Here is a 24,678-nt window from a genome sequence, read left to right as displayed (position 1 = left end):
AGCCACATAATATGATTACACAGAAAAAGTAACAATTTAACCAGTCACCAAAGTTCAGAAATAATGAAAAGTAGGGAGTAATTTTACAGGGTTTTTTTTCTGCAGCTCTAGAAAGTAATTAAATTTCACAGATGCAACTTCCCTTTGAGAAGGCCTTGATACGGGTAATCTATTTCCTCCCACTCTGAGGCAGCCTTGGGCCCACTGCTGTGGTCAGTTATGGAATTCCCTGTCTGTCGCTGTGGGTAGAGGAAGTGCTGCATCTTATCAAGCTGGGAAACAGTGATGAGTACAGGGGATGTGTTCACACCTTTATTTTTGTCATCATCCCCCAAGCCAGAAAATGACACTGCATTTTACTCAGTTCACACTGCTTGATTGCAAAAAGAAAAGAAATGAAACATTCACCCATATAGCCTGTAACTCATTCATGACTGGAATATTTCGGTGACCTATCGTACTTCCTCATCAGCACCAAATTCAAATGAACTGTAATCTTGAGATTCACAGAAAAACATAACTAGCCCTTTCTCCTAAAGATTACGTTATCATGCAACAAAACTGCAATATGAACCTTTTGAGGGAAACCTATTTTGTCGTGGGTTACATTCGCCTTTGACATCACGAAAAAGTTTCAAATGAGTCCGTGAATGGGGCTGGGGTGGTAGATAGGGTAAGGGTTCCACCGAGGAGACTACTGTTTGTATCCCTTATGAACCAAGTACTTTTGTTGCGTTTTTGTTTGTGTCTCTCTAAGCCAAACAATGATGTTTTTTTATCAAACAAGACGTTTTATAGCCCAAACTTAATGAAGTAGTTTTGTAGCATTTTTTGATAGGTTTCAATTTACAACGTTAATCAAATGCTTCAATAGTTTCAAACTGTGAATAATCCCTCAAAATGTAACTGAGAGTGCTGTTTGGTTGTATGGAAGCATACTTTTGTAGGAGACAGGGTTGCAACGCTCATGGTGTTTTTCTTCTCTGGTGGTTGGACAAGCACATAAATAAAGAAATACTTACATGTGCTTTTTAGACAAGAGTAAAACAGTTTTTTTCCCCTATCATAAGTAACAAAGAAAGAGCACTAGGGAAGTGCTATGGAATAATAGTTTCATACTTTTAAATGTCTCTTATCACATAACCCTTCAGCTGATCCAGACTGTATTCACACACTATAAAGAAAGCACACTGCAGTTCATTTAAGGCAACAAAACAGGCCAAATATGAAAATGTCTTTTAGCTGAACCATTAATTAACTCAGATGTATCCCTTTTTTTCTCTTATTCTCGTTCGCCCTCTGTTTTTTGTCGTCCGTGTAGCACAAACCAGTTAGAGAAATGATACGGGTTGTAATAGCATTGTAATAGCATCAACACTCAGGAGTACAAACATGGCATATATAATGAAGTAAAATCAAAAAGCATAACTAACAGAAATAAACTTCCTAATGGGAGGAAACAGCTCTCTAAGTTGTTCGTTATGAACAAGGTGAAGAGGGGGCTGCTCTGCTTCATTGCAGAGAATAGTCGTGACGTGGTGTCAAACATCCCTCCCTGAGGTAGTGTTGTTCCTCTGGTGAGAGACCCCTCCTGAGAATGGCTCTCCCAACTGCCCGGTCAGGAAACCTTGGTGAACTGTCATGCTGCCTCTTCACTGCTACCCTGGAGGCAGGCCCAGCAGTTGTTGGTGCTGTGCTGCATTGCAGCGCACCTCTTTCTCTGTTGTGTCCTCTTGAACAGTGGGCTGCTGTAAGGAGATAACCTCTCAGTGTCATTGCTAGTTTCAAAACACTAAACTGCTTTCACCTCCTCTGTGTCCTCTGCTCTCCCAGAATATCTTCAGACCCTGAACACAAAATGAGCTGTGGATCAGAGTGGTGTTAGAGCCCCTGTTTTTTTTTCTTCTGCATTCCTGGTCTATACCATTGAACAACTCATTCTTTGAAATCTTTACCTATTCACTATTCACTATTCACTTTCCAGTCCTTGGCTGTAACCTCACTGTCTGCCTCACTGTCTGTGTCTTGTCTGTTTTGAAATATGAATCGATGATGTCATACGGTAGGACAAGTCGACAAACTTTTACCTCCACAGACTCTCTTGTCTCCTCTTTTGTGTTTATCTGTGTGTCTGTATGTCGTGTCTTTATCTACAGTATGTGTGTCAATGTCAGAAACTCTGTTGGGCCAGATATGTTTCCACGAAGCCCATATTCTGTATTAATCCACATTGGAGATTTCATTTCATGGTGTGTGCTACATTATTGGGTTCCTCCAGAGGTGTACAATGTCTTAAGGTTGTTTTGTTATTTACTGGATGATTGCACATTGTTGACCTAATGATCTTTGGTTAGAAAGCAAAACACATCTTTAGATAGTCTTGTTGCACAGTGTTCACATTTGTATTGAGGAGAAGTTTTTGATTTGGTTATCTACTTTAGGGCATCAATGTTCTTTCACCTGCTTTTAAGATAAATAGCAGTCCATCAATCGCGCTCTGATTTTAGGACCTGCAGCTTCATGGAAAGCTAGCTTGGCTCTATGCAAAGGTGAGAAGGTATCCACCTACTGTACCAGCCCACTGATTAACAATTTATATTTTGTTCATGCAACCTAAATTCTTAGTTTTCCTGGGGTAGAAGTTGGAGTTTGAATGTGGTTGTTTTTCTGTTGCAATGTGGTGAGTGTCTACTTTCAGCACCACGGACAGTTCCTCTTTCTGTAGTGTTTAACTGCTTCAAAAAAACCACACAGCCCTGCAGCACAATCCTGATTTGTATATTGTTAAAGCACCAACAGATGCCCAAAACACTGGCAATGCCAGATAATGGTGACAATTCACATGAGTTCACTATTTAACTCAGGCCTTCCTTCTCAGCTGCCTGGACAATACAGTTCATGTCCTCTAAGTGAAGATACTCCTGTTGTTGGAGTCCAAATGAAGCTTAGTCGTCTAGAATTGAAATGTCATTCTGTCAACTTTTAACAATAGTTGTATTTCATTTAAAACAATGCGTCCTCTCTATCTATACTTGTCTGTTATGTTGTCACTTCCTCCAATGATGTCTCAGTGGAGAGAAAATCAAATCTGACCTGACATGCTTTTCAAGCAATGCGTCCCCTTGTAATCAATTTATTTAGGGCATATCCATATCGTTTTCTTTTTTCTCTTCTTTTCATTTGGTCCCTTCTCATTTTTGAGACTGAAACTTCTTTTTCGGCTCAACAAAGAAATGCTGTGATCATTTAGAACTTTTCCAAAACAGCTTTTCACACAGTTATCAAGGGAAATGACAAAAAAGGCACCCATCTCTTTGCTTTGAAAAAAAGATGACATATAAATGCTGTAGTGCCCGAATGACAGAGGAAAACATCAAAGCCGATTGGTGGGTTGTTTCTAAAAGAGTCCGATGTGTTTAAATGTGTTTGCATGCTGAATTTTATCCCATTATTATTTGTATGCTAGATTAGTCCTGTTTTTAGATTGGGAAAGTCAACAACATATTCTGTTTACTGTCACTGAAGCCCTTGATGAGGAACTGATTAGGATACGTACCCGGAGTATATAAACATCCATCGGGATGCTGAGACATTTATACTCTTTATCCCATTTGCTGGTGGGTTTCATGCTCTATGAGTTTTCCTATTTTCATCCTATGTGGAACGTCAGATGTATGATTGGATTTATGAATGCCCCCAAGAGCACCCAGCATAAATGTGCATTGTTGTGTGATGGAAATGCTACATTTTGCAACATTTTGCACCTTGCACAGTGGGACAGCCCAGGCAGATATCATCTCCGAGGCTGATATGCTTTATGATCATGTTCCCTTTCTCAGGCAGACTGACAGAGCTTTTCGCTGGAGTCGCTCAAGTGGAACTGAAGTTCTCATGCACACGTTAACTTACAGACACATAGCTCATTAAGAAACCATCTATCACACCCCACTGCTCACTTTCAAACATCACCCGCAAACTTTCCCATCTCGCTTCTCTCTGGCCTGTCTCCAACACACACGCACGCACACACAGACACACAACCACACAATTTTAATCTTGTTTCATCATTCTTGTTTTCCTTCTCTCCTCCCTCCCACTTTTCCTTTTACCAGAATACCTGACTGAAGTGGGCCTGGATTGGATCCTTTAAACTCAGAGTGGTGAGTCTCTGACTAAGCTGTGTTAACAGCACAATGACATTGATCAATGTTTAAAATGATACATGAACAGAAATGGCATCCGGTTTTCTATTCAAAAGTATAAAAATCATCCTGAGGTTACATCTGATATTGAGACATTTTGCCCTGACATTTGAAAGCCGGGGCTTATTTAAAGTCTGAAAGGAAAAGAGCAAACACATATCTCTGATGCTCACTGTACACATCCATCAATATAACTATGATGTCTATTACATTTTACACTGTGTGAACAGATCACTGTGCAACATAATGTTACTGTGTCTTGCATCATATCAGGTAACCAACTCTTTTTCTTAAAAACCGTATATTTGTCATTAATATCAGTATTGTCAGTACTTAAGCTTAAGCAGAATTTAAGAGTCCTTCAAATTGTCAGTTACAATGTAAAAATCAAATGTCATGCCTTGCATTTCAGGTGTTAGCTAAAAGGCTAGAATGTGAAAGACGATGTGTAACTAAGCCACTGGGCGGCAGCTGAAGGACAAATGCTCCACCTCATCTCCAAGTATCCTTCAACTTTACCCAGATTTACTGTAAATGTCAGGGTACCCATAACACGGGCAACATAACTATTAACATGTACTCCGTATAAATGTCTTGTAAAAGCCTCTAAATGTCAAAATCAAGTGTCTCATATTCATTCAGCTCATAAGCTGCTTATTGGACTTTCCTATTCCACCAATTACTCGGAACCTCCCAGTGTAAGATGGCACAGTTTTATTATTTATCATTATTAGCTTGTATAATGCAGACCTTAAGTTCTGCTAGCTTTAATATTTTGATGTCACCGCTGTATAATGCCAAGACATTGGCTGTTTTTTTAAACAATACAGAAGTCTGTCAATAACAACAAGCCCTGATCAACGTTTGGTTAAGTGGTGTTGGAGCACTTTATCTCATCTTGTCACACTCTGTATCTGTCACAAAAGACTGACCCCAGTAGAGGAGACAGACCACTGCAGTTCAGGATCAAATATCACCACTGTGCTTATACAATAAACTGGGAACTATAGCTGCAAATTAATAATAAGATACATTAAAACAGACTGCTATACACAATGTCAATGACCGGCATCTAATGATTAGTTCCTCAATATATGTGAATCTGCATACTGTCCACTTTCTTAATCCATCGGACCAATTAACTCAGAATCAGCTGCTACTCTAAATGACACATAACCATTGAATAATAACTTCATAATATGTACATTACTGATTTTGTACCCTAAACTGTAATCCTAGCAATCAGCTGGAGTTCAGCACCATGAACAGCTCCTCCATCTGTTTAACTGCTTCTTTAAAACTCTGAGGCCTGCTTGAACAAGCATGCTTTCTGTATTTTTGAAGACCAGATCAGACACCAAAACACCTGCAAGGCCTGTTCATTTAATGCACATTCTACACCCAATTAATGCTTACAACTTTACATAATATGGACACAAATTCAACAAATACAGTATTTTATGAATAAAGATTTATGAGGTCACTTGACAAGACTTCACACTTTTACACTGCAGCAAACATAATTGCAAAATGCTGCATACACTTCTTTGTGTTTAACCTGTTTCATTTTTAATGAGCTCTGCTTCTGGACCAAGAGCACTACATAAAAAGAAACATTGCTGTCGGCCCATAACCTAAGGTTTAGTTTTCCTGGTGGAAAAAAAGTGCTCAAACAGCATTGAACTTTAGATGACAAAACAATCCAGACTCATTAAAATTGCCTGATAAAATATAGTTATATAAATATAATACAGTATTGGCGAAAAGAAGACCTTTCTTGCAAGCGCAGTGACTTTTGCAACGTAGCAGGACAAGATGAATACAGATTTGCAAAAGGAAACCACAGTCTTTCTTTTGACTACTGTGCCCGACTAGATTAATGCTGGTAATACTTTCCAAAAGTGCAAGCATTACAAAAGAGAATTGTGATGTCAGCCAGAATAGATACAATAGGATTTTATGTGAAACTGAGGGAGATACGGAGCTGTACCGAGCTGCTGGTTTCCTCTGTGCCAAACTAGTCAATAAAACAGGCTGGAACTGAACCACATGGAGAGGGATGCCTGTGTACTACTGACAATATAACCCAACACAGACACACATTTCTCGCCAAACTCCACACACACACACACACACACACACACACACACACACACACACACACACACACACACACACACACACACACATCGTACAAAGAGAGGCAGAAAAAGAGAAACAAGAGTTTTACCAAAGCGAAGAAAAGCCAGAGAGAGACTCAGCAGAGAGTTGCAGATTAAATATTTAAACATATATCGTAATATTCCCCTAAAATGAACGCCCTAGTTACATGGCCCATTTATGAATTTTGTTTTCATTTAAAAAAAAGAGCGTTTCGTGTGGCCTAAAGTCCGTGGTGCTAAAAAGCGTATCAGCCCGTCCGCTGTGGGAACTGAAACTGGAGACGTTTCAAGTGCCAACACAGCGCCGATTTTGACGGTTTATGTATCTTAATTGTATTTACTATAGTGGACACGAGCTTGAATTCCACAACAGAGGCGCGTGACTAAAATGAAATTTGTGTTTGTACACCCCGGAGCAGCGCTGCGACACGGCTCCTAAATCCTGCTCGCGCTCTGGTGTGAACATAAAAAAAAAAAACCCTGCTGAAAATCAATGACACGGTGAGTGCGTATTGGAGAGAGAGGGAGGAGGAGGGGGAGAGAGAGAGCGAGATAGAGGGACAAGGAGAGAGAGAGAGAGAGAGAGAGAGAGAGAGAGAGAGAGAGGCGGTGTCTAGTGACTGAGGAGGAGGAGAAAGCTCCCGGTACGCTCATCCACGCAGCTCCCTTTTTTCCGTCTATCCTAACAGTCGGGTGCCACCGGAGTGCCCGTAGCCGTGGACTTATTTTCCCCCGGGAATCTACAAATTGGACATCAACGAACTATTCCTGGTAGGTTAGGTGCTGGCTCTTGGTGCGTGCTTTTTTTTTTTTTTTTTTTTCTTTATATCAAAGAATTATAAAACTGGAAATGAAAGTGAGTAGTTGTCGACTTTCATGGCGCTGCTACTGCTGGATGAAGGAGAAAGCAGATGAGAGCCAAAGACAAAGCTCTTTGGGGGGCGCCAATAGTGTTGACGCCGCTAATTGCTTTTTAAATTGGCGGAGGGGAAGCTCGCGAGCCAGACGTTACGCGTTGCCCCATCTGCCGCGGTGACAACTCTTCAATGTTTGTAATCCGATTAGGAGAAGGATCAGCAATTTGATGAAATGAGCACTCTATACGGCCACGCCACAGCTGTGGTTCTTTCAGCTTGTTTTTGACGTTCCATTGTGACATTCTAACCCACTATGCGTCACAATATGAGAGTTCTGTGTTCTGTAAAGTGCCCTGTCTCACTTCATTCTGCTCCTGTAACACTTTTGCTGCATCCTCCTCCTCTGTGTCTGTTTTATCACTCTGAATGGCACCCGTCTCATGCCCCTCTGTCTTTCTTTCTCTTTCTCTCTCTGCTTTCAGAAGATGCTCTTCTTTCTGCTACCTGTCGTGGCTCTTTTGCTGAGCAGAGAAACGACGGTCTCCGGTAACAGTAACGACAAATGGCTGAGCACCGTGGCTCAGTACAAGGACAGATCCTGGAACAGATTCAGAGATGTGAGTTTGAACTGAGAAAAAAAAACAACCAGCCAAAAAGGGCACCATGATTAGCTACCTTGTGTGTGTGTGTTTGTGTTGTGTTGTGTGTGTGAGAGAGAGAGAGAGAGAGAGACACACACTGAGAGTGAGAGAGAAAGAGAGAGAGAGAGAGAGAGAGCACACTACGCCCTTGATACACCCTATGAGTATTTGAGGACTTGCCAGCAGGCATAATCCACCTTGTAGTAACTCAGCAGGTTCGGATCCTGGTTGAAAGAGAAGCAGCCTCACAGACCGAGAACATCAGACTTCTGCACATGATTGAAACAATAGAAAACAGAAAGCAATGTTGACATGAAATATTATCTTTTCATTCCACTTTCAAGTCTTACCGTAACACTGGGATTTTATAACTGATCATTTATCATCTCTTTCAGTCAGAATCGGAAAAAAGAGAGTCGGTGACTTATTATACAGCTATGAGTCCAGTGGCATTTCATAACAAACACAACAGCCTCTGCAGTAATGGTTTATGTGTTTCTGCCTCTTCTGTATGCTTTCTCAGAAAAAAGGACATACAGTAGGCCTACATGTAAAAGTCTATAGTCTACACAGGAGCAATGTGTGGCTGTGTCTGTGTAGTTCAGATGCAAATTATGGTGAATCATCAAGACTGGTTTATTCAGGGTTATCCGTCATAACGTGGAGGATAACTCAGAAGTTGCCATATTAGCTCTTCAGTTGACTGTTTGCCAGCGGAATCAATGTTCTGTCGAGTCAATACAGACGCATATTGATGCAAAGACATTTGTGTCTCACTCTTGTATGAACCGCCATGATTGTCTGAGATTTGGTTTGAAACCTTGGTTGCTATGGTTAAAGCATCTATGAAATGCTCTGAATAACCTTTGACTGAAGAAGAACTCAGTGAATACAGTATAGGGGCTTCGTATACATTTGCTGAGAGTCAATCTGAAGTCTAGGCATGATTCTCTGCAGCGACGCCAACGTGTAGGTCTAATTATTGTGAGAAAAAAAAAGAACTAAAGCACATATTCTGCCGGTTGCTGCACAGCCACATTGTTCAAACCCACAGGTTTTTAAAGATACCTAATATATCGGGGTGAATTTTGTGGGGAAGTGTGTCGAAAATGATGCGCAAGACATCCAGAGTGTTTATATTTGATGGAATGGTGCAGCCATAAAAACCTGGGGTCTTGGGTTTACATATTTTACTCAGCGTAAACATTATTGAGCTTCAATGAAGAACGGGAAGACAATATATGTGATGCTGACAGACGATGTGATTTGAACAACCTTACAGCTACTTAAGGGGGAATTAAAAGGGTTGGATGTATTCAAACCGAATGCATCATGCCGTGAACATAATGACGTATGACTTCAATTACTCTTGGTATTGGGATTCTCTTAGGACCAGCTTGTGTTCCTCTCAGAATACGGCCTCAACTGGGGAACTAGCCGTCATCAGGCTGATGGTGACAGCAGTGTAACCACGGGCTTTGCATTTTGATTACTCCCAACATGACGGTGTCCTCATGAGCTTTCAGTAGACAGTGGGCTAACTTTGGCCCTATTAGCTGACCTTCCCCATACAGTACTGTAACGGCGCCAGTATTAGTCATGTCTGCATACACTCAGCCAGGGCTCTACTACCTGCAGTGTGTGTTTGTGTGTGTGTGAGCGTACACTGTTGCCCACTTTTTATTCCTCTGCGTGGTCTCCTGTGCAAGTGTAACTCATCAACAGGAAACTGTCAGTGGAGGGCGAAGGACAGAAGGAAGGAAAATTAGGAAAATGTGGTTCTGTATGAGTCAATGGCAAACTGCAAAACAAGCATTCTTGCAAGAATCTCAGGAGGAAAGCCTGATCTTAACGCACGGTAGATGTTATCATGTTGTGTTCAAAGGCCCCTTTTATGGTGTGCAATTTTTCCCAGATGAAAGTTTACAATGTAAGAAATTCCATGTGAACCCCATGGTTGTCAATCGTGGTCTGAAATCGGAATATCCATGATGGCTTATTTTAGAGTTGTGGTGACAAAAAAACAGGCTGCTTTAAAATTCTGAAAATTTAGGACCAATATCCCACAATATGACAGATGCAACGACCCATGTTTACGAAGAATACCAATGGAATATGACTTGAAATATAAAAAGAATACAGTGGTGAGCTAGCGTATTTACCTTGCTTTCATCAAGTCTGTCTGCAGGGGGAGTATTCACTCAGGGGATCTTAAATCTTTACCAGCAAGATTTCTGGGAACTTTGGTATAAATATGTACGTATATACATGGTGAAGAAGCTTCATTATGAAAACTAAGAAACTGTGTTTGATGTCATAATTTGAAACCAGATGTTATTCCTTTATGATCCTTTACACCCTGAACATGGGAAGCACAGTATGTTTTGTAACAATCCTTCTTGTCTATCCGTCAGCCAGTCAATCAATCTCACCCCCCTCCTCTTAATTCTCATCGGGTCATGAACTCCACATTTTTCTTCCATGCTTCTCTCTTTCACTCATTTTCTTCCCCTGTGTCCAGAGCTGCGAATGACCCTGTGCTTCCTCAACCATAGCCCTCTCTATCTCCCCCTCCCCCTCCCCCTCCCTCTCCATCTGCCCTCACCCGTGACTCCTCCTCTCCGGTGTTCTCCCCTGCCTGCCATGTTTCACTCTGCATCCCAGATGAGCCACTTGCTCCCTCCTGCATAATGTATAAGCGTCCATTTGTTGGCGGGGGAGCTGGTGCAATAGTTAAACAGTCAAAGTTCAGGTGGCTTGTCTCGGAAACATAATGAAAATAGGATTTGATTTGTTTTCTTTTGCTCGGCACGTTCCTAACAACTGGCCTGTAATGCAGACAGACAGTTTATTCTAGTCCACTCCAACCTAGGAAGGGCATGAAGTAGAAATAGAAGAAAAACGTCCTTCATTACCATCACATCTTGTCTGTTCAATAAAAAATGTTCTTCAATCAAAACAAAGCCAACGTCTTTGTTACTTACTTTTATACTTAATGCAGACAGGAATTTCACCTGGTTTGTAGAAACACAAATGACATATTTGTGGATAAATGACACAGTGTGTTGGCTTCAGGCTGACGTCTAGACAGGCTTGCTGGCTGAGCCAGTCTGATTCTGATTAATTGAGTTGTCTTGTGGAAAAGTGTCTTGTTTTATTTTTCTAGTGCAGTGCCTTTGTTTCTAGTGTGCTACAGAGCTTCTAAAGCATGTTAGATGATCTAAACTTTTTTCTTAATCTTTGAATTTACTTGACCACGTTTGTTAGTCTTTTGCCAAATCACTTGTTGTAATTTAAGCCAACAGTATTTTCTTTGACCTTAGGTTACAATCACCACTTTCATTTTCATGATCTTATATGCAAATGAAGTATAGCTGCATTAAATATACACACATTCGTATGCGGCGCAGAGTTCGACTGTGTTTCCGTTTCAGGGAGGGACAACTTTGCTGTAAGCCTGCAGCTGCCTCGTGCTGTTGGCTACATCAGAGTCTTCTGGTCAGAACAAAAGCACGCATTGGGGGTATTCAGTGGTAGAAGCAGCAGCAGTAAAACAAAATAACTTATTACCCAATATAAATCTGGTAACATGCAGGGTTGAGACTGTGGTGCATGAAACGTGTAACTACAGTGCTTTCCACACCGTCTCTTTATGGTGCCGGTAACGCATTTGTGCTCTCCTCAGACAGATTTACAGTCAGTATATTTGTTAGTTGAGTTGAGCTTCAGGACGCATTTTGAGTTGATAATTACAGTCATTCACTATTTCTAAATGATATGCCTAATTACTTTACCTTGCTCACCTTTTGCGTTGAAACCGTTCACTTCAATCTTTTGTGGAAAGAGGAAATACTGATAATTTGGAACCAAACTATTGGAGCGTTTGTTAAAAGGTTGGAGAACAGCAGTTTAAAAAAAGCCCCCGGTGTAATTGCTTTTTACACAGCAGTGAAGTCTATCAGATAATACTGCACATATTATGGTCGGTGTATTGCTGAGCTGGCCGGTTCAAGCCAGTTCTGCTATTCTGGCCCGAGCGGGCCTATTATTGGGGGATTTATGTAGTGCAAGGACATTATTGGGTTGTTTGTCCTGAAGTAAAGATTCAGTACGCATTGGTGTCTTAGAGTCGGTGTGTAACAAGAGCATCAGTTGATCTACGTTGAGAATGTATGTAAAGAACTGATCGTCAGGACCGTCTGATTCCATGAGTCGGATCAAAACTCTGTGGCTTTTTTTTTGGGCACCGACCAAAATGTGACCGTTTTACCGAAAACACAGAACGTTTGGCTTTGAATGCCTGGTCAGACTGATAGAATGTTAACTCATTCTTTAATCTGATTTTTGCTGATTTTAATCTTCATTTCGACAAACGCCCAGTGTCGTCTCGGCTTGTCTTGTGTTCTATAATCTTCTCTCCTGTTGTGTCTTATCAGAATCTCTCTCTGCAAACAGTGACAGAATGGCTGTTATTGCCATCCAGACAGACCCACTTTTATCTTCAGGGGGAGGAAGAGTTGTTTGCACTCTTCCGAGCCTGTTGTTTGATTCTTCTAAAAGAGTCGTTTCTCTTCTCTGTCCTCCTTCCCGTCCTTCCCTCTCGTTTCCTACCGAAATCCCTTCTTCCATCCTGCCCGCATGCTGTCAGGTTTGCAGCAATGCACTAAATCTTATTAGCGAGGGACATCGGATGCGTGCTGCATATTTCCTCATATATTTGTGTAAGTGCATGCCGTCCCCAGACTCTCTGTTCATTAGCTGGCGGACCTGGTGTTAGGCTGACAAATCTCAGATAGCTACAACCCACCATCTATGTGATTGCGGGGTTGCATTGTGACTATGTGTGTCAGAGCCAGCGGCCTGTCTCAGCTCAGTCTCATGATGACAATTAAATTCTGTCATCTTTTATCTTTAGTATTTACTTTTCCAAGTCGACTTGGAGCTGCCAGTCACCGACCCCCGCTGTCGCTCTTTATCGAAATAGTGTGTCAACTGTGTGTGCATGTGTGTGTGTGCAATGGAGTCAGCCTCAGTCACACTATTATTTTTTCATGGCAAACCTGGTCGGTGTAGTAGCGTGCATTACATTTTTTTTCCCCTCTTCCATCTACAGAGGAGAGGGTTTTGCTGTGCTTGCACATTCTTTTTTCAGCCCCGCTCTGACACACGGTGAACACATTCGCACCTGGGAGCTTTCCCACTGCATAAAAATTAACTGGTCCTCTTCTGCTATGTCTATGTTTGCACCCTGGTGTGTATGCATGTGTCCTGATTGTGCAGCTGAGGGGGGAGGGGCGGGGTGCGGTTTAGAGAAGCAGCTTAGACGAGACAAACCCTGGAGTCACCTTCACCTTCTTTCTCTCTCTCTCACACACACACACACACACACACCCTCTGAGTGAATACTTCTACCTGCAGACATACAGTATTCCCGTCAATTAAACAAAGTCTTGGGCGAACGCCTGTCATTCTTTCTTATCTCTCCTTTGCTCTGCCCTACATTTCTCTTTCTCCTCTTAAGCTGCCTCTCTACCTTCTCTTCAGACCGTTTAGCACCTCCTCTCTCTCCTGGCTCTTCTCTCTCTCTCTCTCTCTCTCTCTCTCTCTCGTTTTATCCTCCACTAACTCCTGATGAAACAGTGTCCTTCAAAATAAACCTTTTCCTCCTTTCATGCCTTTTCCTTTGCCGTGCTTTCCTTCTGCCTGCATACTTCTGTCTGAAGAGCTATTTATTTCAAGTGAGAAGATGCTGATCCTAATCTCTGTGTTGAAGAAGAGTCTTCCTTGTCATGTGGTACCCCTTTAAACTGACTCGTGGAACATTTTCACATCTCTCTCCAGCTGCTGTCTCTGCATGTGTTCGAATGCTCAACACCACACACACACACACACACACACACACAGCTTCCCATCCACCCTGAGGCTCTTGGAGAGAAATCGATCAGTAAATTTACTGGGCCTGGTAACCCTGATTGGAGCCTTGATATAATCAATAAGTGTGTGAAGAGGCGGGAAGACCCACACACATACACACACATACAGGAACACACACACTAACATTTGGAGGACAATTCGGTCACAGGCTAGACCGAGGTCACTGTCCCCTATGACCAGGATAAATAGGTTTTGACTGTGTGTGTGTGTATGTGTGTGCGTGAGTGTGTTGGAGGATAGAACAGAGACAGACAGACAAAGCATGGAAGCTAAAGGATTGCCAGTATAATATTGGCTGACGATAAGAAAGAGGAAATGGGAAAAAAAGTGAGATGGTAGGAGAAGAGTGGAAGAGGAGGAGCTTTCATGTGAAGCCTATCAACACTGCGGGCAGAACAGATGGACAGACAGAGGATGGAAGGATGGGAGAAATGTGGAATCCATCATCAATAAAACATGGATGTGAGTGTGCTTCAGTCAGCTTTGTCATGGCAGCCCCTTCAAACTCCCCCCTCTCTCTCTCTGTGGGGATTGTCTTTCTGCCGGTCTATTTGGCGCTGGTATGAAGCGCTCCTGCTTAGCCGTTGATTCTTTTGAAGAGAGGCTGTCAGATTTGCTGCTAATGTTTAAAGATTTAGACGGAAACCACCCTCAGACCATGGGGGGAAAACCTGATATACTCTACCACTACTTTTGTATTTAGATGTCTTAGCCATATTCTATTAGAAAGTAGATATTTTTCAAACACAATGCCACTGTTATCACTACACTAAAGTGTAGAAAATGTGTAGAAAATCCTGTTTCCATTCCTAGAAGAGGGATTGCATTGGATCCCTTATGCTGCACATATCAAACCAATATTCATATTTAGCTACCAGCATTTTTAGTACCCTACATTTAGAGCTAGGTGATACTATAATATATATGACATTTGATGATTTGTTTTACGAAAGAGATTTTGCTATGCCATTTATACTGAGGTAACTTTCCCTTTTAAAGGGACAGCTCACCCCAAAATGAAAACCACATTTTTTTCCTCTTACCTTTCATGTCGGAACTATGATTGAAATAAAATTGTTCCCACAAGATTTGCTCACAACAAGGTGTGTTGCTTATCTTGAGTAACGGGGTCATACTTTCTGGAAAGAGACATTGCTGTTGAGTTTTCCAAATGTATTCTTTTGGCGCTTTGCACCACAAGCTGAGAGCCATCTTGTACCACTATATTGGAGAAAGGGCAGACATCTCTAACACTAGGCACAACACAACAAAACAATCTAGATTGATGAATAGCATACAAGTAAGAGGAAAACAAGGTATTTTTTATATTGGGGTGAATTGTTCCTTTAATATCTCTGAATGTGTTGGATCATTGTGGACAATGGTTTGAATCAGTCAACAGGAATGCAATATTGGCCTTTTAGCCATGCTAGTGGCGTGAATCCAGTGTAGGGATAGTCGGTCGGTCTGGTGGTCAACCACTTCAACATTTCGATGGATTGTCATGAACTTGTGTGCAGACATTCATTGTCTTAAGAGGAGGATTCCCGATGAATTTGACTTTTTTCTGACTTTTTCTCTCGAACCACCATTTGATGCATTGCTACCAATATACTGATAAATTGTAATAAATTTAAAGTTCCATTGAAACAGAATTTAGTGCGTGGGGAATATGACCGGGGATGTGATCTAAAAGGTTTAAAAGGGAATTTTTCAATTCATCTCGACGTTAAATACAGTTTTGAAAGGAAGGAAGGAAGGTGCTATATAATAAGTTAAGGGATCACTCTTCATATAGCGCCTTCATCAGGTCAAAAATGTTTTTGTTCAAAACTTTGGTTTATGACCAAATACCTGCAATACTAAAGACTCAGCCTCAGCTGTGCTGTTGTTTTTAATGCTTATTAGCAAATGTTAGCAGGCTAACATGCTAAATTACAGCATGGCTGAGGATTTTATCCACATCGCTCACTCACACCTACCGTATGCTTTGTTCATGTGTTGAGATACATTCTGTTAAGGAAGCTAATATCAATGCACACCATCATCATAACTCCAATGGGGCTGCAACTAATGATCATTAATTAATACCTTGACTTTTTAAATATTTATTGATTAACCATTTAATATACAGAGAGTCAAAAATGGTGAAAAAGAGGCAAAGGTGACTTATGACAAATTATCTTTTCAGCACTAAAACAGATTCCCTCTCAATATAATTTCCAGTGTAATATTACCCTGCATGCATAGGGATCCATATGGCTTCAAGCTGCCTTCATTTCATTTTCACTATATTTCATTTTCATGGATGTCTGCAGAAAATTTACATAATGACCGGCAGAAATCTTTCTGTCAACATACATCTGTATTACAGTGGGTTTTGACTCACATCTGTAGCAGCTGGTTTTGAAGTGTTGTTTTGATTATCATGTGTGTGTCAGATAAAAAAATATAGACCTATACTCTATATGTCAGAATAGTTTTGCATGTCTTTGTGTTTCTGTTGCCATTAATAAAGCTGTCACCCCTGCTGTGCGCTCGCTGGTTCTCTTGTATGATCAGATGTTTCTTCCTCAGGGTTGGGCTCCCTCTACATCGCTTCATATGCCAGTGTATAATTTGTCTTTTTGTAATCTGTTTTATATGGTGAAATGAGTGGAAATGAGTCACAGCAGTCCCTGTTGGCACAGTGATAGTATAGACCTGACGTTTTAACTCGTCATAGTAAAGAAAAACACAGGTGAAACTAATCTCGTCGACGATGCCTCAGTTCCATCAACCTTACCAACCTTACCCGTAGCACACCTAAATGGAATGCAGTCGTTTTAGATTTCATTTTCATGTCAATGTGTCTGTGCTTTTCCAACCAAGATGAGCCAAAATGTCTGCTTTTAAAACGGTATATTGTTGTGTTGGGAGTTTGTGCTTTTGCTTCTTTGCCTTGGAAGATAACCCTGTAATAAAACCCAAAAGGCAATAGAAATCAAAATGTATATTTTACTATGAATAAGCTCTGTAATTAGGATGTTTTCCTTTTTTGAGAAAAAAAAATCTGAGCTCAAAAGGGATATATTTTGGACACGATGATTTGACATGAGTTGTCTAGTGGGTTGAGCAAGATAATCTTCTAGATCAGTCTGTATACATTGATTTTCTTTTTCAGTCCTAATAATCATCTTTTATATCTTGCGATATGTAGCACACTCTGGACCAACATCTTCCTCTTTCTAATGTCATGTAATGAGGGTATGTCTTGTGATTTATAAAGCAGCTTCATGCTTTGATTGATTGCATGTGTTTGCCTCCCCCTTGTTTTCTGTAATCACAGTAGTTTTAACTGAGATGATGGACGCAATCATTGCTTTGTCCCTCATAATAGCTGATGCAGATGATCGAACGACATTTAAATTGCATCTTGTTCTTTGGAATAAATAGTTGGGCTACATATTGTGTTTCTGAGCCTAATCCATTATATAATGCAGCGTATTTTACTGACAAGTCTTGCACAGATTACATTTGAAAGTAGCCCTCCCACCCCTGAGTGTCCCTGTGTGAAATAAATCATGGGCAGTCTGTTTCTCTTTTTCACACCTCCCCAGCCCTTCTTTCGATCAGTGTCAGCATCTCTCCCTCCTCCCTCGCTTCCTCTCACTCTGATGTTTATGGTCTCTAAAACCATGTCAGATTGAATTGGTCATTATCTAATTTCCCCCCTGAGGGCAGGGATACAGTTACTGTTTGTGTGTGTGTGTGTGTGTGTGTGTGTGTGTGTGTGTGTGTGTGTGTGAGTTTGAGAGATGTCTTGTCTGCTTCAATAATTCAGGAGGTGTCTGCTACTGCAGCTCGTGTGAGGCTCCTGAGAGAGAGGAGGAGAGCGAGAGAGAGGAAGGGAGGGAGAGATTGACACAAAGATGTGGCAGATCTGCTCCTCCTCCTGTAGCTTAAAGTGCTCTTCCGTATTCCTCACTGCATCATTTTGTAGTTTTCTGGAGTAACTCCCCGGTGGTGCACTCTTGTTTATGAAACACAAACTCTTGGGAATTGTCGGTAACGGCAATGAATAGTTGAACCCTGAGGCGTTGAATGAATACTGCATATACATTCGTGGAGTCTCTGCTTGTATGTGTGTGGACAGTTAAACCAACAGCCCTCTGGGTAATGTAGTTAGACAGTGTTAGTTTTTCCAAAGACTAAGTGAAACTGAACTGTCTTCTGCTTCCCCTGAACAGCTGTTTATTAGGGTTTCTCGAGGTCTACTGGTCTAAGATGTATATCATATTAGTACAACATCCTTCGTTTAATGCTGGCTGTTGCAATGAGGGGTGCATGAATGTCTTTACCAAATTTCATGGGGATTTCTTGAGTAGTTGTTCACATATTTCAGTGTGGACTAAAGTGACAGACCAACCGAACAACCGACTGGCCAACATAGCCACAAAAATATATATTAGAATTACATTCAATGCCCTCTTTTGTAATGCATGTCCTCTAAGGGTGGCAGGGGGAAAATATCCTCCAGCTGTAATCCAGCAATTATGTCAGCACCATGTTGTTGCTGTCCACTCTTAATGCAGAAGAACCCAGTGTTGGTCTCCCTGTTGGTGTGCTTCTGCTGTCAGTGTGGGATGAGTGAGTTATTTCAGCTCTGTGTCAGAAATGAGAAGTGGATAAAAACAGCATTGGACACAGTGCTCCACTTTAACCCCTCAGATAGATGGACTGCTGCCGATCGGGGCGATGGTGGTGTTATTGAAGTTAGTTTTAGCCCGTCACTGCCAACTTCACACCCATTTACGCTGCCACTATACGCAACCAGTCAGATACCACAGTGTTGTCAGAGTAACAGCTGGCTGGACGTCCAGTTTCAGCCTGACTTTCAAATCAATGGAGACACGCGTAAGCAGATTTAAGCCAGATGGTGTTTTTATCCGTTGTATCCTATTTAAGTTTGGACACATAGATAGGTTCCAAAAGGGAAACTTTCATTTAAAAGTAATTTGGTGATTTTAAATTTATAATAGTATTTGTAGTGTAGATGTAGTTAGAGGAGTAGTTATAGATGACTGCGTACCTGGCTGGAAACTAAGTTGAGTATGAAGTGTTACAGGGACATTCATTCATTTTAAAAAGGATACAGTACACCACAATTGATTAAGATAGTTAAATGAATGGACAATGTTGCATTAAATAAAATCAGATAAGATACTTCTACCAGTATTTGTACATGACGCACCTTTTAACAAAGCTGTTTACTACTTTGAATCAAATTGAATAAACTGAAATATCAGTCATTTACTGGACAAAACTGGGATGTTGAGTTATGAATTCCACACATTTTTTTCCCAATGAAACTATTACATCTACACCACATACGTGTAGGTTTCTAGATGCAAAAAAAAAACTGTTGACTGGTCTAGGAATATGGCAACTTGAATCAACAACTCTTGGAAATTACACAAACAAGATGCTCCCTGTCTCTGATGTGCTTGAGTTTCTAATGTGTCATCATGGGATGCTGTGCTACGAGGTGAATGGACGATACCAGCACGTCGTTTGAATGAGTTGACTGTGAATGATGCCCGGTAATGTCATGAGACCAAACAGCACTTGCAGACACACATAAACAAACTCTCAGACATGGCCTGAAGTACCTACAGACGTGTCTTTCATTACCAATCAATCTTTCGGCACTTACTAAAGGGTGAAATACTTGTTTCTGTTCTTGAATAAATATCCCAGAAAACTCTTGCCAACTCAATCTCTATGTGCTGTCATCCGAAACAAAATGAAATCAACAGCACATATTTAAATGATATGCATGTTTAATGCTTCAGCAGAAAGATATCATACTGAGAGCACTGCTTGGTCACCATGAGTCTCATATTAGTAAGACGTCTGTGTCGGCACAGAGGAGGTCCAGCTACAGAAGAGTGATAAAATCAGACTGGATAACAATCAATATAAGTTCTAATGTCATCTTACACATCAATATCCAGATTTCACCTGATCCCTGTCACCACAGCACGAGTTCACCAGCCCTGATATGTATGTGGTGGAGCAGTACGTAGACATAGATGGCAGACTGAGCAGCAAAACAGATCATTTTTTTCATCTTTGTGGTAAAAGGGACTGAGGTCCTGGTGCTCAGTGTCCCCGCAGGTCTTGTTTTCTGATGACTGGAAATTCTCCCACTTAACAACAACCAGAGCGATGGACTCACCTCCCTCATTTTCTGTACTCCCTCACCCCTCTCCTCCCTCTCTCCAGCTCCCATTCCTGTACGGTTGCGTTGATACAGGCACGTCGTATGTGTCGACAACGGCTGTCCCGGTGATCGAGCAGTGGGCGGGGGAAAGACACGGGAAGAATAGTGAAGCCAAAGGCTGGTCATGTTTTCTGGATGAATAAAGGGAGATTGATTATGCAAATGTCAGGCATCAATGGATGGGAGAGAGACACGTTGGGAGATGGTTGTGGGTGGGAAAAGGAATATATCTATGCATATGCATGTTGGAGGATGACACATGAATTGTTTGACAGCTTTAATTAAACTCAACTGAGTCATCCTCTGAGCTGCAGCTTCAATCGCATTTGAATGAGCCACACATTCAGCAGCGCACATGGAATAAGGCTTCTCTCTTTAACCTCCCCTCTACTCTCTGTCTGCCTCTTTGTGTGTGTGTGTGTGTGTGTGTGTGCGTGTGTGTGTGTGTGTGTACACTTCTAAACTTGAACGCACCAGTGTTTGGCATGTTCCCAGTGACTTCCTCATGGATTTTGAGTTGAGTAGACCGACTGATATTGTATAGTCACAGGCAGATAGTTTACCTGACTGCTTAACACAGGTACGATGTAACGATATCCAAAATTGAAGACGATATCTAGTCCCGTGCCCCGTGCGGGACACTTGTACACGCTACAAGAACAAGGGGTACAGATGCTTAATGGCGGCCGGGTGTGTCGGGTAGTGAACAAAATCCAGAGGTGACAGCAAACAATGACTCTTCTAATGTAGATACTGTATGGGACACAACAATTTGAAATGTATCCTTTTAATGTTATAAAGTAATTAAGTAGAATATTTATTGTGCATACTTTTATTCATTCTTTATTATACTCTATTATTCAGTTATGTTTATTTTTCTCCTGTATTTATTGTAATTGTACACTTTGCTCATAAAGTTAATTGTTAAACTGTAAAATTTGAGGGATCTTTGCCAAAACATCTTTATGTTTTGTGATAATGTTAAAAGCAAACATTGGCCAATAGATCTTTAACTTGTATATATAGATATTTGAAGTGGCCCCTAAAATCCAGTATTAGTAGGGCTTTAATTTGAACACAAGCATTAATTAAGGGTACGCACACACACGCACACACACACACACACACACACACACACACACACACACGTGCAGTTACATTAATAAACCTAATACACAATATAATCAAGCTGACATTTCATAAACTCTAAGTGGTCTGTTTAATGATCTTCAGTTGATTTGATTTTAAGTAATCAACACTGTAAACGACTTGTATTTGCAGTGATAATAATCCACCCTGGTGCACACGTGCGCACACACACACACACACACACACACACACACACGCTCAAATGAAATGTTCATGACCCCTTACTTGCATGTGTTTTTACTTTTATTACTGAAACATTTCATGGGGAGAGCTTTGCCACTAAGATGAAAACAGAAAATACCATCCAACTCTGCTGCTCACTTCCAGTGAATGCATATTCCGACAAATTAAGCAACGAAATATGCTTTATGTGTCTCAAATTTTAAAAGTCGGTATGACTGCGCTGTGTGTGCGTGAGTGTTTGTGTGTTTGTGCCTTATTCACTTTTCTTACGCTTCCACCCCCGTCCCAGTTTAACAAGGACACTCAGCAAGGGAGCAGGAATTGGCCAGACAGCAATATTCCTGACTCAGATTTGATAGCTGGCCTAGTTTCATACTTTTGCAGCGAAGGTCAAAGTATAAGTAAACATTATGTGGAGGTGTGGGTACAGTATAAGTGTGTGCTTTTGTGTTTGGAATATACTTTTCCCAGACTGCCGATGTTATCAACAAATTCTGGTACGGCAGGTTGTGGTCCGATTTAACTTTGGCTACATCTTCTTCCAGGGCGCACTCACACATTTGATCAAAGCCTTTATGACACATTGGTGTTTGTGTGTGTGTGTGTGTGTGTGTGTGTGTGTGTGTGTGTGTGTGTGTGTGTGTGTGTGTGTTATGGTGTGTGTGTATGTGTGTGGACAGTTTGCATCTAAGTATTTAATGATGAACGAAGATGTACCACATAGTGATTGGATTGAAAAATATATTTGAACAGTTCTCTCTTGTGAGCATGTCCTTGTGCAGAAAACACAGCGCTCTATGCAGAATGTCCGTTTGCGAGCTAACATATTATTTTTCTGTTTTCCTTTCATTTCTTACCTGATAACTTTCTTTCACTGATGGTACAACAGGTAAGTCTGTAATTTCTATTTGCTCATTTTGTTGTTGGCTTAACCATAGTAATTAGTGTGTTTGTGTGATTGTGTGTGTGTGTGTGTGTGTTTGTACATATTTTCTGGTTGGTGTGTTATTATAACTGCAAGGACTTGGGCTGTTTCTTTTAACCTGGGTTCTACACACATACACATCTACTGTACACACACAGGCAGTGCGCACACACACACACACACATAGAGGTCTGTGCCGCTGGCGAGATGATTTGTCGACTTTGAGCATGTAAGTGTGTTTTTAGGTGTTTTAGCAGGTACAGCCTTGGTTACTACAGTACTGGCCTCCAGGCTTGAATGTGGCACTGGAGATTTGTAGCTCTGTGCTCTGCTCTCCCCTGAGTCTCCACACACACACAGACACACACACACTGCATTTTGATTTTATTGCAGACACTGAAAACTCTGTGGCCTCTAGTTTGACTGCTGTTAACTGGTGCAATCAGTGAATACCACTCCTGCGTTGTGATAATGAAATTCCCCACTAGTGTTACTTGTTAACACTGCAGGCCTACTAGGTGTATCCCGCTGACAGCGTTCATCACTGGCCGTGGTTACTCTTGTCTTTTTAATGCCACTTTTGAGTTCAGATGCGACAGATCAGAACTCCGTGTCCGGATATGTGTGTCCACACATGACACTTCAATGCAACCTGCCTGATTGGATATTTTTCGGGATCAAAGGAGCGTCTGTAAAACCTCTGTTATTTTTTAGTGCTTACCCATCTTCCCTGCAGTATTAGTGGACTTGTTTTATTGAAGAATAGCTGCAAACAAAGCTCTGCTTTTCCTATAAATTCCTTACAATGAAATTCCCTCGATATTTTGTTATTTAAAACGTTCTATTTTGAGGCAGAAATATCAGGAATTGTTGGTTTTTCATCAGCAGTAACTTTGCATGACTCTCAGGTGTGTCTCAGGTGTGTTTTCCTCCTCTCTACCCTTTCTTCTCGTTTGGGACAGGAACTGTGGGGGGAAAGATGAAGGAGACCTACATTTGATGAATTGTAAATTGTGCCCACATACTGTCCACACCAATTGTAGCGCTTCAGAGTTCCTATTTATTTCTATTTCTATGTTTCCGTACTTGGAAACATTTTCTACCAACACAATACTAACCCCTGAAACACAATATGAACCGGCAGGCTGTAGAGTTTATTCATCAAGAGGAGCCACTTATCTTTATACCCTGGATGGATGCATGTCCAAGTTATAGAGTAGTGGCTATCAAGGCTGCGGTTGACCAATGGTGCATACAATTCTACTTCTCATGCAGTCTTGCTGCTTATTAGTTTGGCCAATGACTCATCTTATCCACACGTCACTGAGTAAGACACTGAACCCAAACCAGTCCTAATGTATGTGTATGGGAAAGTAATGTATTTGCTGGAAAATAAATGAATGCAATATAAATAGACTCTTCCCTCTGATTATGCTGTATGCTCAGGTAAATGTGATTTTTTTACTTGGCTGCTTTGAAATAGCATTAGGTTTAGCTTTGAGAAAGATTTGTGATATCTATATCTGGAACTCAGCTCCTACTTTTCCAATACCGCTGCTTTATGTCGACACTTTGTTTGCTCTATACAACCCCTTTAAAGCTCATGTACGTTTAACTGACATAAACCTGAATCAAATATAGGTGATTAGAATGATGTAGAGCTTCTCTATTCTAGTGTACTTCAGAGGGTAATGCTTTGCTTATGATGCTCGTATTGTGTTAATAGCAGGAATAAATGTATAGTAGCTGTATATGGTGTGTATCCCTGAGAATGATAGTCCAACATAAATGAAGAGATAGTAATATAATATTGAAGTGACCATATACTACTGTACTCTAAAGTGTACAGAGGAGTGGGAGAGATAGTAGTGAAAGAAATAGGGGGACTTAGGAGAGCAACCAAACATCAGTTTTGAAAGTGACAGCTCCATTACTGCTAGCATCCATTAATAACCAGCCAGGTCATTAGTGTGAGAAATGAAACCAGGCGCTCGCAGAGACAAACAAACACAATGCTAATCTCTGTTCTCAAACAGAGTGTCAACAGCCCCCGACATGAATGAGGGGAATGGAAAGTGAGCGGAGAGGTCAGGGTGGAGAGAAATCTAGGGAAGGAGACGGAGGAGATGGCGAAGGACGAGATGTTGAGTCAGACAAAGGAAAAGCTGAAGGGGATGGCAATGGAAAGTGATCCAGCAGATATCAAAACAGACTAATGAGAGTGAGAGGAAAGACGCAAAATAAGAGGGAGAAGGAAGGGAAAGAATAGTGCATTGCCTGTGATTTCTGTTCGAGGATGTTTTTCTTCAAGTTTGGACAAGGACAGCTTCATTATTTGCATCATCTGTGAAGAGCCAGCT

General features: G+C 41.2%; 1 protein-coding gene across 1 annotated transcript in view; it reads left to right on the top strand.

The window, feature by feature from the left end:
- Positions 1 to 7,706: 7,706 nt before the first annotated feature.
- spock1 (SPARC (osteonectin), cwcv and kazal like domains proteoglycan 1) overlaps positions 7,707 to 24,678 on the top strand; it is a gene marked incomplete at both ends in the record, with an annotated part of 83,236 nt that continues 66,264 nt past the window's right edge. The window contains one exon of the mRNA XM_079168080.1: positions 7,707 to 7,838. Within this exon, the coding sequence (XP_079024206.1) occupies positions 7,707 to 7,838 (132 nt within the window). The remainder of the gene's footprint in view (positions 7,839 to 24,678) is intronic.

Source organism: Pholis gunnellus (assembly GCF_910591455.1).
Source record: "Pholis gunnellus genome assembly, chromosome: 10".
NCBI classification, from domain to species: domain Eukaryota; kingdom Metazoa; phylum Chordata; class Actinopteri; order Perciformes; family Pholidae; genus Pholis; species Pholis gunnellus.
Note: the sequence above shows the minus strand (reverse complement) of the source record. Positions and strands in the feature narration are given on the sequence as shown.